Source organism: Gallinula chloropus, assembly GCF_964237585.1.
Source record: "Gallinula chloropus genome assembly, chromosome: 7".
Classification (NCBI taxonomy): Eukaryota; Metazoa; Chordata; class Aves; order Gruiformes; family Rallidae; genus Gallinula; species Gallinula chloropus.
This window is the reverse complement of record NC_140092.1, coordinates 21,149,120-21,162,648: the sequence shown is the minus strand read 5'-3', so window position 1 is coordinate 21,162,648 and position 13,529 is coordinate 21,149,120. Positions and strand designations below refer to the sequence as shown.

General features: G+C 45.7%; 1 protein-coding gene across 1 annotated transcript; it reads left to right on the top strand.

The window, feature by feature from the left end:
- Positions 1-2,211: 2,211 nt before the first annotated feature.
- On the top strand, positions 2,212-12,259 carry LOC311193962 (general transcription factor IIE subunit 1-like; the record flags this gene model as incomplete). Its single annotated transcript, XM_084266954.1, has 5 exons — positions 2,212-2,248; positions 8,601-9,062; positions 10,337-10,538; positions 11,287-11,513; positions 11,886-12,259. Exons 2-5 carry the CDS (start codon positions 8,615-8,617, stop codon positions 12,257-12,259), a joined length of 1,251 nt encoding a protein of 416 aa, XP_084123080.1. The 5' UTR covers positions 2,212-2,248; positions 8,601-8,614.
- Between the last annotated feature and the right edge of the window lie 1,270 nt (positions 12,260-13,529).

The window sequence follows — 13,529 nt, the reverse complement described above, 5'->3', positions numbered from 1 at the left end:
AGCTCTAGATGGTATTAATTGTCATGGGGACAACCTCTTCCAGTCTAATTTGGTTTGCAAAGTCTGGTCTCCTCCTGAGCCAGGGTTATGCATGAGCAATAGGAGAGTCCCAGCAGCGGGGCTGCCTCTGTTGGGTATTCTGTAGCTAAGGCAGTCGCAGGGCTTGCTTAGCACTTCCCACCATTAGCCTTGTCTGTCTCGTTCTGGCTGAGCTTTCCCTGTTAGGCAGGTACTTGCTGTAGGAAAAAAAACAACTCATCCCTAGAGTTTTCCTTCTTTATATTTCAGTGAAAATTTTTCATCAGACAAAAACTTAAGTAACTAAATAAATTTGCCTATAGTAAAAGAGCACTGAGGTGTAGTGGAGCGCTGAAGTGCCACCTTGTTTTTGAAGCGGAGCTTTAATTCAGGTACCTGGAGGCATTTGGATTAGACATGGCCTTTTCTCAGGCTACACCCACCATCTGAATTACACCAGTGTTTAAACCTTTGAGTAGTTACGTACGGTTTGCACCAAGCTCCCAAAATGCTACATCTGCGCTCCTGCAAGAGGTGTGCGTGCACCATCTCCTGAGAGCTGGAAGCGGTTGTGTTGTGAAAGCCAGGACCAGCTGCAGGAGGTGTGTATGGCTTCTGCAGGGAGAGGGTGGGAGGGAGCAGCAGAATGACAGGGGGGGAGTGGGGAAACAGGAAAAACAAAAGTCCCCAAACAAAAACCTGAGAAGGAGCAGGAGCCAGAGTGTCAGGAGCTGTCTGAGGAAAGAGAAGAAAGACAACAAGAAGACAGCTGAGAGTGGCAGGCTGTGGAGACGTAGAAGCTGCAGTGTAGTCCCCTACTGACCCCACCATCCCGAAATGAAGCATTCCTCTGTTCTCATCTGAAACCCCAGCCAAAACGGGCCTCCCCTCCCACAGCGGCCGAAGTAACTGCCGTTACCTCATTTTTCAGATTACACTGAGGGGCAGTAGGTCTAACTGAGCCTCTGAGAAAAACACACTGAAATTAAGAACATTTTTTATCCCAATCAGCCATGCTCTAGGTAGAAAAGCAAGGGGCGTTAAATGAGAAGTGCAATGAGGCTGTGAAGTGCCCAGAAGCCAACAAGCCACTTGTTCCCCTTCCTCCTTGGATGGATACAATCTCTTTGGATCATTCCAAATTTCCTTTTGCAGAGATCCCTCGTTTCACTTGGGGTTTTTGTGATGAATGAGGATGCCAGAATAAAGGAGAAAGGCTTCTGCCCTGTTCCAGCCTTCAAGACAGTGAAGATAATGCCCTGCAAGAGATTGGGTGGTGTGACAGACCAGGCAGGTCTAAGTACCTACTGGGACAACTGAATTCTCTCCCCGTATCTGCCCAGTGCTGCACAGGCACCCCAGCAGGCTGGTGTCTGGCAAGCACCCTGTTTGCGGTACCAATGGTCACGTTCTGGAAGTACCAAGCACAGCTGCCATCAAGATGGAGGGAGCTACACTGCAATCACACCAAGCACTGTAACATGGAAAACAGGGAACATTTCACTTCTCAGTTCAGGTTCTCAGAATTATCTGGCGCTCTTGGTTACAAACCCAGTACCTCAGAGCTCTGTACATGACACAGTCACGATGCCCTCCAGCTTTCCAGATAGTGGGAAGACGACAACATGAACTAGTCTGAAAAAGTGGTCTAAAGCCCTCAAACAAAGTTGATCTAGTTTGGTACTGGCACATCTTCAAGGATTTAGGTAATACAGGGAGAGCACCATAGGAAAACTGGTGAGAAAATGAATGGTCTCAGTGTGAAGTTTGGGTGGTTCACAAAATAAGCTGGGCTCAGGGCCGCGCACCGAGCGCTGAACATTAACACCCCGCGTGTTGGCTTGGGCAGAGACTGAACCGGCCAGCACGGGGAGAAAGAGGAGAGATGTAGCTGGGCAGCAGAGCCTTGCATGTGCAAGGCAGCAGGTTACATCCAGGCATTTACTATGATCCTTGGTGTTTTCTTACTTTGCAGTGCTTGAGCATATGAGCTAGGCAGCTAGAGCCTGTACTTTGTAAACTGGGGGCTGGCTGTCAGTTGGTGTGGAGAATACAGAACACAGCAGAATGTAGCTTCCACGTGCCTGTCCAGAGACTGGCAGAGCAGCAGCTGTTGGGCCTGGAGAGACAATAAAGAAACTTGGAACAGTTCCCCCTTGCCTGAGATGCACATTGCAGTCTCTCAGCAGGCCCTCTACACCAACCTCTGCTCTGCCAACAGGGAAAACACGTTGCTGCATTTGCCCTGTGAGGATCTTGCTTATACCTTTGACCCCCAAAGCAGCGACCCACTACCTCTCTCCTTCCACCTCCAAGCAGGCTCTACAGACCGCTCCATCAGTTACCTGCCTCCTCTCAAGCTGCAGCCTGTGAGTGCAGTGCAAGCCCATACCCTTTGATGTCCCAGTCACCCACATGACTTTGAAATGAAGCCAGGAGACTCTGCCTATCCCCATCTCAAGCTCACACTTTCAATAACGTCTCTGTTACACAACAGCACAGTAGCACGACTCCTGCTTCCCACGGTCCCCGGTGCCAGGGCCGCCTGCAGCCAGAATTACCTGCTGAAGCCAAACTCTAGGTTTTTGGGTTGTGATCTGCCCTCCCGCTCCAAGCGCGCCCCAGCCCGCACAGAGGTGCCTCCCAGCTGCCAAACAGGTAGTGCCTGGCCGAGCAGCACCCCTGCTACCTGCAGACCCAGCTCTGCTACGTGGAGTTTAACTGTCCGTGTACTACAGCCCAGGCTCTGTCAGCTGCAGCAGCTCCCTGGGATTTCCCGCTTCTAGAAGCTGCGTTACCAGCCAGACCGTCACTGTCCTTCATTTAGAAAGCTGTTCGGTGTTTTCTTGTGATCTGGTTCCACAGCTCCACACGCAGGCTGAGGAGTGTCACACAAGTAACAGCACTGAGGTTACACGGTGCTTTCCCTGTCCAAAACACTCAGTGAGGAAACCCACACGTATCCCTTGTAAACATTTCCCACAGACCCAGCCCAGCAGGTACCAGCAGGTACCCTCCTGCTCTTCCCATTTTCTGCTGCGACACAACAACAGAGGAGCACGCTCAGGAACCACTGCAGGGAATGAGGTGTATCTGCCTGATTGTACCTGTGTGAATGCCTTGAATTTGCAGTAGAAGGCTTGCACCAGTTACACAACTCACTTGTGGGTACCTGCCAAGGGGGTTCTTACTGGATGGAACAAAAAAGAGCAGTAGCAGGGTTGTTCCCAGCATGAGGCATGGAACTGATCCCTGCTGCTCTAAATCACAAGGATTTTTTCTAGTCCCTTGTTCCTGAAGCTCCTACACTACCATCTAAAACCTTTTCAAATCTAAATTCTGCTACATTGACTAAAACATGAGGTTTCCTTCCCAGTACTGAGCATTTCTCAGAGGCACTACCTTCTCCAGTGATGTTTACAGATGCCAACCCCACAACCTGCCCCATGCTGACAAACTCCCATGCCTCTGGGGCTCTCTGTGGACCCACGTTCCAGGTAAGCTGAAAAGTCAAAGTTCCAGCAACAAACAGGGGTAGTGAAAGCACAGTATGTGCTGCAACACATACTGAGATGACCCAAGTCACATCACCACAAAACTCCAGCCTCCACTGTGCCCGTATTAAAAAACCCACACAGAAGAGAGACACGTAGATTTGAGATGGAATGTGATGATCTCAATCCTACCTCAGTTCAGCATGGTAACCCTGGACTGTACAGGTCAACCCTGTTCTCAAACACAGATACCCACCCACAAAAGTAAACCATTGATTCCATAACTTTGCCTTCTAAAGAAACAGAGTGAAAATGTGCTTTTTGTTTCCTTTTGAAAGCATAAACCACCTAAAAAGACTGATAAGTAAAAATTCAGAATCTGGTAAACATATAAATCCCACCTTTTCCCCCCCCCCCCAAGATACTCAAGTCTCTAGGTTTGGTTACAAAAGCTTCTGAGCACAACTTACATAAACTGCCTGTATGGAACATTTGGGTTACAACAACAAAGAAAGAGTTAATTATTACGTTACTTTTAGTCTCCTCAAGTCATGCTAATGAAACCACTCATCAAAGATTGCAGTCACTGACATTTTTCAGCCCTTGCCAGTGGTAGGTGGATTCTGTTGAGCAATAAGATTTAGAACTTCATCGTGATGCAAGGTACACAAAGCCAAATTCATGCAGCTGCTCATGCAATGTGCTCTGGGGACTCTTGCTCCAGCTGGGTGATAACGAGGGCTTATCACAGATAGGTCTAGGAAAGGCTAGGAACTACTTAAGCTTGTTTTGGAGTTACTTTGAGCTCTTAGGAAAGGAGCTACAATATCAACCTGTGGTTTTCTGCTGGTACAAGAAAGGTAATGACAAGATTTGTAACTTATTTGTAAATGATGTGGCTACTTTAACAAATCTTTCTGGTTTTAGTGTCCTTTAAAGCATGAGATGGGGAGTTTGCCTTCTCAGGTAGCTCAAGTAAAATGTTAATTAAGCAACTGGCTTGGGAGAGACCTTGCAGAACTTGCTCCATATGATGAATGTTAACTTGAAATTCTGCTTTTGATAGCTGCACACCAACATGCCAAGCAGCTCTGGGAAGGTTTCCCAGAGCATAAAGAGGATTCTAAAGGTAATCCCTGCTTACAGGGAAAACAAAGTCTCTGTAATGAAGACTTTAATGTCTCCATGTTACCTACAAGCAGAAAGGCCTCTCAGGCATTTAAGTTACTGAGTAATCTTAAAAATTATCAATGTAGTAAGAAGGCAGCTCCAGCTCTTACAAAAACGAGTGCTTTAAAAGCAGATAAAGGTAGAAGCTAGACTGTGGCTTGTAAGATACCTTGTCTGTACATGCTTTTAGCTGGGGGGGAAGAAAAAATTCAAAGTAAGCAGCAAATACCTGTGTAACCTAGGCTGTAGCTCAGCTGTGGAGCTGGTTCCTATTTAAAGCCCTTAGCAACTGCAGGGAGCTACTGCTCCTCTTCCTCCTCTTTTCCTTGACGTGAGTGATCTCAAGCTCTGCTTGAAGGACAGCTGCAGCTTCTGAGCTGAAAACCACACTACAGGGAGGTTTTTCCAAATGGTCTGGAGAAATACAACCCCAGATACACCAAAGCACTCTAGGGAAAGCTTCTCCCTGTTTTGATTTTCTGTAGTTTTTACTATAAAATACATAGAAATGTTGTTCTTTTGTAGTGTAAAGAAACATTTCTTGAGGGGGGTGTATTTCCCATGAAGGTTCTTCATTCAGGGCAAGTCCATTCATTGTTGTGAAAACAAGCTGTTTCCTTGTACACTGAATCAAGGGTTTGCATATCTAAGCTTCCACTGCAAACAGACAGGGGGTTCTATAGATTGGCTGCTGAAGAAAGCTTTTTTCATTCTTCTCCCAGGATATATGAATGATATTTACACTACCTGTGTGCACAGGTGGGTTTTGTCTGGGTATGGTGGGGTATTTGTGGGTGACTTTTGGTTGGGGAGTTTTGGGTTGGGTTCTTTATGTTGGTTCTTTTTTCTTTCCCCAAATAGTTTATGTAGTTGTAAGACTCTGGCTGTGAAGAGCTTTTGACATGGAGGTGCTTGGAAGCACTTCAGTGCAGCCCAGATGACCTAGCACTTAGCTCTGCTTGCTTTAGAGATGCAAATACGCCGCGTAGCAAGCCTAGGATAAGGAGTCATCCAGGGAACTGGTAGGTCAGTAAACCTCAAGCTCACAGTTCAGGTCCTACTTCTTGCTGAATGAGGCTATCTACTTGTCACACTCCCTTTGAAACCATTTCATCCTGTACTTGACTTAGAGTAAGAAAAATCAGTCATGAGACCTACTCTTAAGAAAAGTCCTTGAAGTGTCCCTGTGCCTGCCAAGGACTAGGTGCACAAGTGGTTTTGTTGTTTTGTCCTGTAAAACTGACCCCCACAGGGGGCACCTTGGCCCTTTTTAAGGTGCTAAGCCTGGAGTAGTGTGTGTGATTGGCATCATGTTCCATACGGATGCTGGGGCTGCACTCAGCACTCCTCAGTGGGGTTCTAGAAACACATGATGGCTGCTTGTCTCTGGGCCTGTACTTGAGGCTACTGTGGCCACAGCATAGGAGGACAATGCCCAGTGCTCTCCAGAGCCTGAGGAGACTCAAAGCTGCACTTCTGATCTCTGGGGCTGGCTGAGGACGCTGTCTGTCCTTCCTTCCTTCCTGCTGTGCATAAGTCACTGCACGGAAGCAAATTCTAAATTTGTGAGGCCAGAAAGAGAATCTTTCTGTGGAAGAAGCCTGAGGTTTGTCTTGTGCTCCAGAAATGGTGTGGAATATGCTCAAGTGCCCCTGGTGTTAAAGCACTACGGACCAGAGGTGCGAATTCAGCTTATAGTCCCCAGTCATCAGCAGTCATCTAAGCTGTCCTGCACACTGGTAGCTTCTCTGGTGTCTGAAGCTTCTTGGCCATTTTTACTGCATAGGTTACATCCTCTGCATACCCTTATCCTGACTGGAGAGGAAATGCTTCTCAGCTGTAAGAGAAATGAGCCCTGGCTGTAGATGGGGAAAGGAAAATTGTCTGCTGAGCACTGCAGGGGCATGGATGTGGTTGAGTGGCTCAAGGACACCTGCCATGCTCACTGACTTGCTAGCCAGTACCTGTGCAGATGGCTTTATGTGGCAGAAAGTGCACTGGTGCTTTGAGGTAGCTCATTCATCAAAGGGCAAGCTGGAAATGGGGTTGCAGCCAAAAAGATTTCACTGAACAGCTGTTCACTTTTCAGCTGATGGAATTGCTGGCTCTTGACTGCAGTGTCCATGCCCCACCACAGACACACCCACATGCAGGTACACAGGCTGTGCCATCCCCTTGCTAGGGCCTGGCTGGCAGCTGGAACAAGATTTAGCTTCTGGGAGACATGAACACAAGCTTGAGACCCCAGGCATTCCCACCTGTGGACAGGGTCGGTCTAGTCATGCGATGAGCTGTGCTGCCCTGCTCACATGTGACAGTCAGGAGATCTGTTAGTTAAGCCTCTTTTGAGGAGGACAAAGGAGAAGTGAAAGAGTAAAACTGTCACAATAAGAAGCCCCCCCCCCCCCAAATGATTCTTCCTCAAAGCTGATGTGAAAAAGCATAGAAATGATCTTCTTCCAGTCTCAGGGCTATCAACTGACTGAGGCTCCCAAAGCTTACTATGGTCACATTTAACTCTCTTGGAACAAAAGAACATAGGTTGGATTATCTGGTCCAACAAGCTGCTCATGGCAAACTACTCTCAAAGCAGAGTCAGGCTTCTTGGGCTCTTGGGCAGCCTATTCCAGTGTTCTCCCACTCTTCCTGTGGGAAATTCAGGTCAGCATGGTGCTATTTATTGCCTTCAAGGGTTTAGAGCCTCAGACCAGCAGGTTTACGTTTAGTTTAGGTCAGCCAAAATGTACTGCTTCCCCTGGGAGATACAAACTTAATTATGGCTCAACTACTAAGCTACTGCGAACAGGTGTTGTTAGAACCCCTAGTTAAACAAACAAAGGTCACCTGGAAGCTCTGTGTAGCAATCTGCAACGACCTGGGTTTGAGCAAGGTCCCCCTCAGCAGTGGATGCCAGTGGGAGAGCCAGAATGTACCATGTGCAATGTGCCACCTCACTCCCTGCCCGCCTTCGATCCAGCCAGTGGCTACATCAGGAATACTGGCTGTCAGTAAAGGAATCTGGCCAGAGACTGTGGCATTGGTATTACTGTTGGATTTTAACATGCCTCTGAGAAGGGAATTGGGATGTGGCTTTATTTAAACACACCTCAGTTTTCTTTCTTCTCCCTCCATTCCTCACAAGTCAGGTTACATTTTAGCTAACAGGATTAGGAGTTGCTTGTTGCCAGAAGCCCTATTTCTATAGTGGAGAAGAATACTTAAGGAGGAAAAAATTCTGGTGCAAATATTCCCTGGTGATGTAGCGGGGTGGAACACAGGCACAGCCCCAGATGCACTGTGCTGTGTGAGGACAGTGCCAGAGAAGATGTCCCAGCTTTGCTAGGCCTTTGTTTGACCACAGCAGCCAGCAGAAAAAAATCATGAAGAGCGAGCAAAAAGGTGCTAAAACACCTCTTGTGGCTTTGCCACAAAGGGAGATAAATCTGTCTCATCTATTTCACACTTTGTTATGAATTCAACTAGAAGTATTTTGCCCAGCTTGTGTCCTGAGCTTTACTTTTGAAGGCATAAAGTGTTTGCTTCAGATCTTGCATAGCTGGCTGTAAATGAAAACAGAAACCTCAGGCAGACTTAGACATTTAAATTAACTGTGGCATCCCCTGTAAAGAGGATTATTCTGAACTTTCCATAACCCCTTTTCCTAGATGTCTTCTGTGGGTTTTTACACAAGAGGACATGAATATTTCAGATGCAATCTTTGTACTCAAAGATTAGGTAATCTTTGATATCTGCTGATACCTTCCCCGTCCATGGGCACAGGTTAGGGATTTTACACTAGTCTGCTCAGTGAGGGCTCTTGTAGAAGTGCAGCACAGCAAATTACCTGGCCGTGAGCTCGGAGAAAGGCTCACTACAGCTCACCTCCCTTCTGTTGTACAGCTCTTCTCTTTCTGACAGTGGTTCAGCTCCTGATGGAAGAGCAAAACATTATCACTGAGGTCCCAGCGACCCTAAAGCGCCTGGCCAAATACATAGTGCGCGGTTTCTATGGAGTGGAGTTCTCCCTGGCTCTGGATATACTCATCCGCTACCCCTGTGTGAAGGAGGACGACTTGCTACAGCTGCTCAAGTACGAGCGCAAGCAGCTGCGGCCCATCCTCAGCACGCTCAAGGCAGACAAGCTTGTGAAGCACCATGTGCGAGTCGAAACGGGGCCCAGCGGGAAGAGCACGAGGCACAGTTACTATTACATCAATTACAAGGTGCTGGTGGATGTTGTCAAGTACAAACTGGATCACATACGCCACAAGATAGAAGCAGCCGAGCGGGATTTGACCACCAGGTCCTCTTTTAAATGCCCCTCTTGCTCCAGCACTTACACAGACCTGGAAGTCAACCAGCTCTTTGATGTGTTTACAGGTATGTTGCTTGTTTGCTCTTAGAATCAATTTTGTGCTAACTCTGCAATAAAAATCATTTGTTAGGATATACTTGTCTGCTGGTGGATAGGGGCCTGGGACAGAAGCTGGGAGGTGACAGTAAGAGGAAAAGCTCTCTCTGGAGAGCAGGCCAAGGAAATGGAAGAATAATCTTGAATATAAGACCTGGAGTTGGGGATCAGATTCAGGCTAGGAATTCTCCTTGGAACAAGATGCTTAACCTGGTTTAAGATCACTCATCCAAGCCCTCATCCCCTTCCTCACATGGAAACCAGAGTACAGTACTCCTTTTACTGTTTTGAATTTGTTAGTTAATGCATCTGTGTGATCAATTCTTCTGATGGAAGAGCTGGACAAGATGGATAAAGCTGTTTGCAGCCACCTATGGTAACAAGTGTCTTGCAGCTGGGCAGCAGCAGGGAGGCATTTCTGTCACTCCCATGCTGGAAACAGGCAAGTTCAGGCTCCTGGGCAACGAGACCTGTCCACAGCACAGGTGGCATTGCAGCTTATGGGTTTCCTCTTCTCTAAAGTAACTGGAGAGTACTCTAGTTATGTACATCGAATTGCAGTATGTTACTCTAAGCACAGCTACTGTGTGAACATGCAGGCCATGGTACTTGCAAAGGAAGGCAGAGCCAGGGAGAGAGAACTTTATGCAGCTAACTGGAAATGTCAAGGGTGAAGCAAGGCTACTGTCAGTTAGCAAAACTCACCCTTTGCTCTAAATGAAGGGATTCTGTCAAGTTGCTGAAATGCAAACATTTGAGGCTAGTGATGTATTTAATAGAATATACTTCACTAGTTTTTTTGCTTAAGACCTAAATATAGGGTTTTAGTATATGCTTTGACTCAAAAAGGATTCATTTAAACTTCAGAACTTTGAACAGCTAAAACCAGATGCTATTTATGCTCACAAATGTGTGGGTTTTTTTTTTCTCCTTACGTTATGAACTAAGATGAGTTCAGAGCAGGAAGATAAACCTTATCACCTGATGATACTCTCTGCTTAGCTGACTAAATTTTTTCCCTCCCAATATAGACATCTCTCTCAAGTCCTTCTCAAAAAAAAAAAAAAACCAACCTTCAACTTGGCTTGCCTTGTAACTCGAGTTCCCCTAGTTAATGTGAATGAAGGGATTCTGTAAATAGATAAGGTCTAGTGATGTCAGAACACTGGGGTCGTTACCCAGGCTGTGGATTCCTTACCAAGGCACTGTTAACAGGAGCATTTTCAATTCGCTGCCGTTGCAGAGACCTTCCGCTGCACTTTCTGCAACACTGAAGTAGAGGAAGACGCCTCGGCGCTTCCCAAGCGCGACGCCCGAGCCCTGTTAGCCAAGTTCAACGAGCAGATCGAGCCCATCTTCGTGCTGCTGCGCGAGACAGAAGATATTGTTCTGCCACACAGCTTGCTGGAGCCTCAGCCTACAGAAATACCAGAGCTGTCAGAAAGGTACAGATTTAGATTAGATATTAGGGGGAAGTTTTTTACAGAAAGAGTGGTGAGGTGCTGGAACAGGCTGCCCAGAAAGGTAGTGGATTCCCCGTCCCTGGAGGTGTTCAAGGACAGGTTGGATGGGGCCCTGGGCAGCCTTGTGTAGATCCAGGCCTGGAGGTTGGTGTCCCTGCCTGTGGCAGGGGGTTGGAGCTCTGTGATCCCTGGGGTCCCTCCCAACCCAGACCAATCTGGGATTCTGTGATTCTATGATAACCCTGGAACTTATGATCAATACAGAACTCCCCGTCTTTCCAGTCGCAGGATCTTTGAAACACTCTTGCAGCCTTTCCTCTCCGTTCCTGCTTTGTTCACTACTGTCAGCTGCTGAAAGAAGCTGGCAATACCTAAAGCATCCTAGATTGTTATGCATTTATAGTTTGTTTTGCTATCTTCTTTTAAGTAAGTAACTTTCCAGGCTTCTCCCTCAGCTAACGTTCACAGCCATGTGAGGAAGTAAGGTTTCCCTGTTGGTGTGCTTCATCCAGAGATGCACTACTGAACAGACCATGCAAAAATCAATGGCTCAGAATCAGTTGCCTCTGAGATGAAGTAATAGGGAATGAAAATTGTGATTAATACAGGGCTCTTGTTAAAGCCTCTGTTGACAAAACATGTTTGTTTTGTTTGTTTTTTAATGGGAAAACGGGAACTGGGGGGTTGTGCCTGAACTTAACCTGTCCCAAATGGGTGACACTTCTCACAGCTTTGATCAGAAGGTGAGTTCCAGTGTGCTGGAATCCTGCAACCGACCTGAAAAATGGGCCAAAAGAAGTTCCTCTGTTGGCAACATGTACACTCAGAATGTAGTGATCAAGGTCCAAGACTCGGAGCCCGAAAAGAAAACAAGAGAAAAAGCTGCTAGAGAGCAACCTATCTGGATGACCCGGAGCACTGTGGAAGGAGCAACAACAGCCACTAACAATAGTGTTGGTAAGTTTTAAGCATTGGCAAAAACTGAATTTCAGCAGCCTTACTGCATTTAAATATAGCTGTCCTGATGCTAGTGTAGTGAGCTTGGCTTAGAATATGAGTATGCATCAGTTCTTCACTAATGGCTATTGGATCGTCATCTTTAAAAGCCAGTCCTTAGCCTAACTTAGGTAGCACACCTAAAGCCAGAGGTCAGGCCTAACCTTGCAGTAACATTAGTAGTAATTTTAAAAGTGGAAACTTCTTGGAAATGGCTGCACTTTCAAGAGAATGCTGATGGGTAAAAAATACCCAGAGTTGAAAAATAATATATGTAGTATGGCTGTGGTAACTAAACTACTGGTATGACTAACACTTTGTATTGTGTATTAGGAGTAAATGCTTCTGAAGAAACTGTTAAAGAAACTGTCACTGATCATGAAATCATCAAGACTCTTCTGATCCATGAATTCAAGTTGTCATCTAACACAGATGTTGTTCAAAGCAAACTACCTGAGTCAGGCAATGATACCAGTGAGTCTGAAGCTGTCAAATACCCAAAAAGAGAGAGAATGAAAGTAGCAGGCACCAACTTTGAACAAGAGGAAGAACAGGAAGCACAAGGCCCTGTTGTAATGGTTGGTGGCCAGCCTCGTTCATATGATGAGGTCAGTGAACATCCAGAGCTTGTGTCCCTCATGACAAGTGAGGAGAGAGAAGCTTATATAAAAATAGGACAAGAAATGTTCCAGTCTGTCTTTGAATAAATACTGCCTGAATATGCAAACCAGTACAGACTGGGTGAAAGCTTCTTTTGAAATAGGAGTTTATTAGTTCAATTTATATTCTTCAAACTTTACCACTGAAAGGTTTAGTTTTCTTTGAAGTCCTTGCTGTTGTGCAAGATGGTAATCCTGTAGTAGGTAACTACAGTTCAAAACACTGGCATTGCAAAAAAAGCACCCCGAAGTTACTAGGGGGTTTCTGTTGCCTTAATGTTTACTTTGTGAATGTTGTAATGAGTTTTGGAGCACAAACTGTTTTAGGTTACAAGGGGATATAATCTGACTAAAATAAACATTTCAAAAAGCTATGTTGCAATCTATTGTGAGAGATCACCTATTCTACCTTCCTCCCAGAAGCAGCAGCTATTTCTAGTAGTACAAGTGGGTCAGACTTCATTGTGATGGGGTTTTGCTCCATCCTATTGTTTTGTTAGGTCATTCACTAGAGAGCACTTGACAGGCAGGTGTCACACAGCAACCAGCTCGGAGTGGCCCTGCTTGAGTGGGGGTTTGGATAATGTGACATCCAGAGGTCCCTGACAACCTCAGCCATTCTGAGAAAAAAAGAGTGAAGAGAAAGTATAGCAAAAGAAATACCATTTCAGTGCATTGTTCATACATTCCAAGCCAGGGCAAGAATTAGGGACTATACTCATCCTACTTCTTAAGCTAAGAGTTTATAGGGTAAACCATTAAACTACATTTGTCTCATATGGACAAATCATCTTGTTCTAATTTATGAAAATGTAGTTTTTTTACATCTACCACGTTTCTAGTGCTGAGTGATCAAAAATTCCCAAAAACCTGTTGTTTCAGATTGACTGTTTTGCCTATAGGAAATACATTGTGACACTGTCCTTAAAATGCAAGGGTTTTTTCCTATAGTATCACCCTGAGTTTAAAGCCTGAACAGTAACTAAGCTGTCTTCAAACCTTTTAATATCCTCATGGCCTTTAGAGATGAGGCATGTGACAGTGATCTGCCATTTCAAAATTCATTCATAAAACCTGGAGATGAAACTTTAAAAAAACCCACAGAAGAATCACACTCTTATTTTATTCAAACTGAAGATATATAGATATCTCTTTGCTGGCACTAGGCAGTATCCCACAGCACATACCCATATTGTTACACTAACCTCCAAGAGAAGACAATCCTGGATTAAAGATGGTCACTGCTTTTTAAATAGTTTGAGAAAAGCCTTGTGTTTAAGGTAAACAGGATCTCCATACAGGAGCAGATATTCTGAGT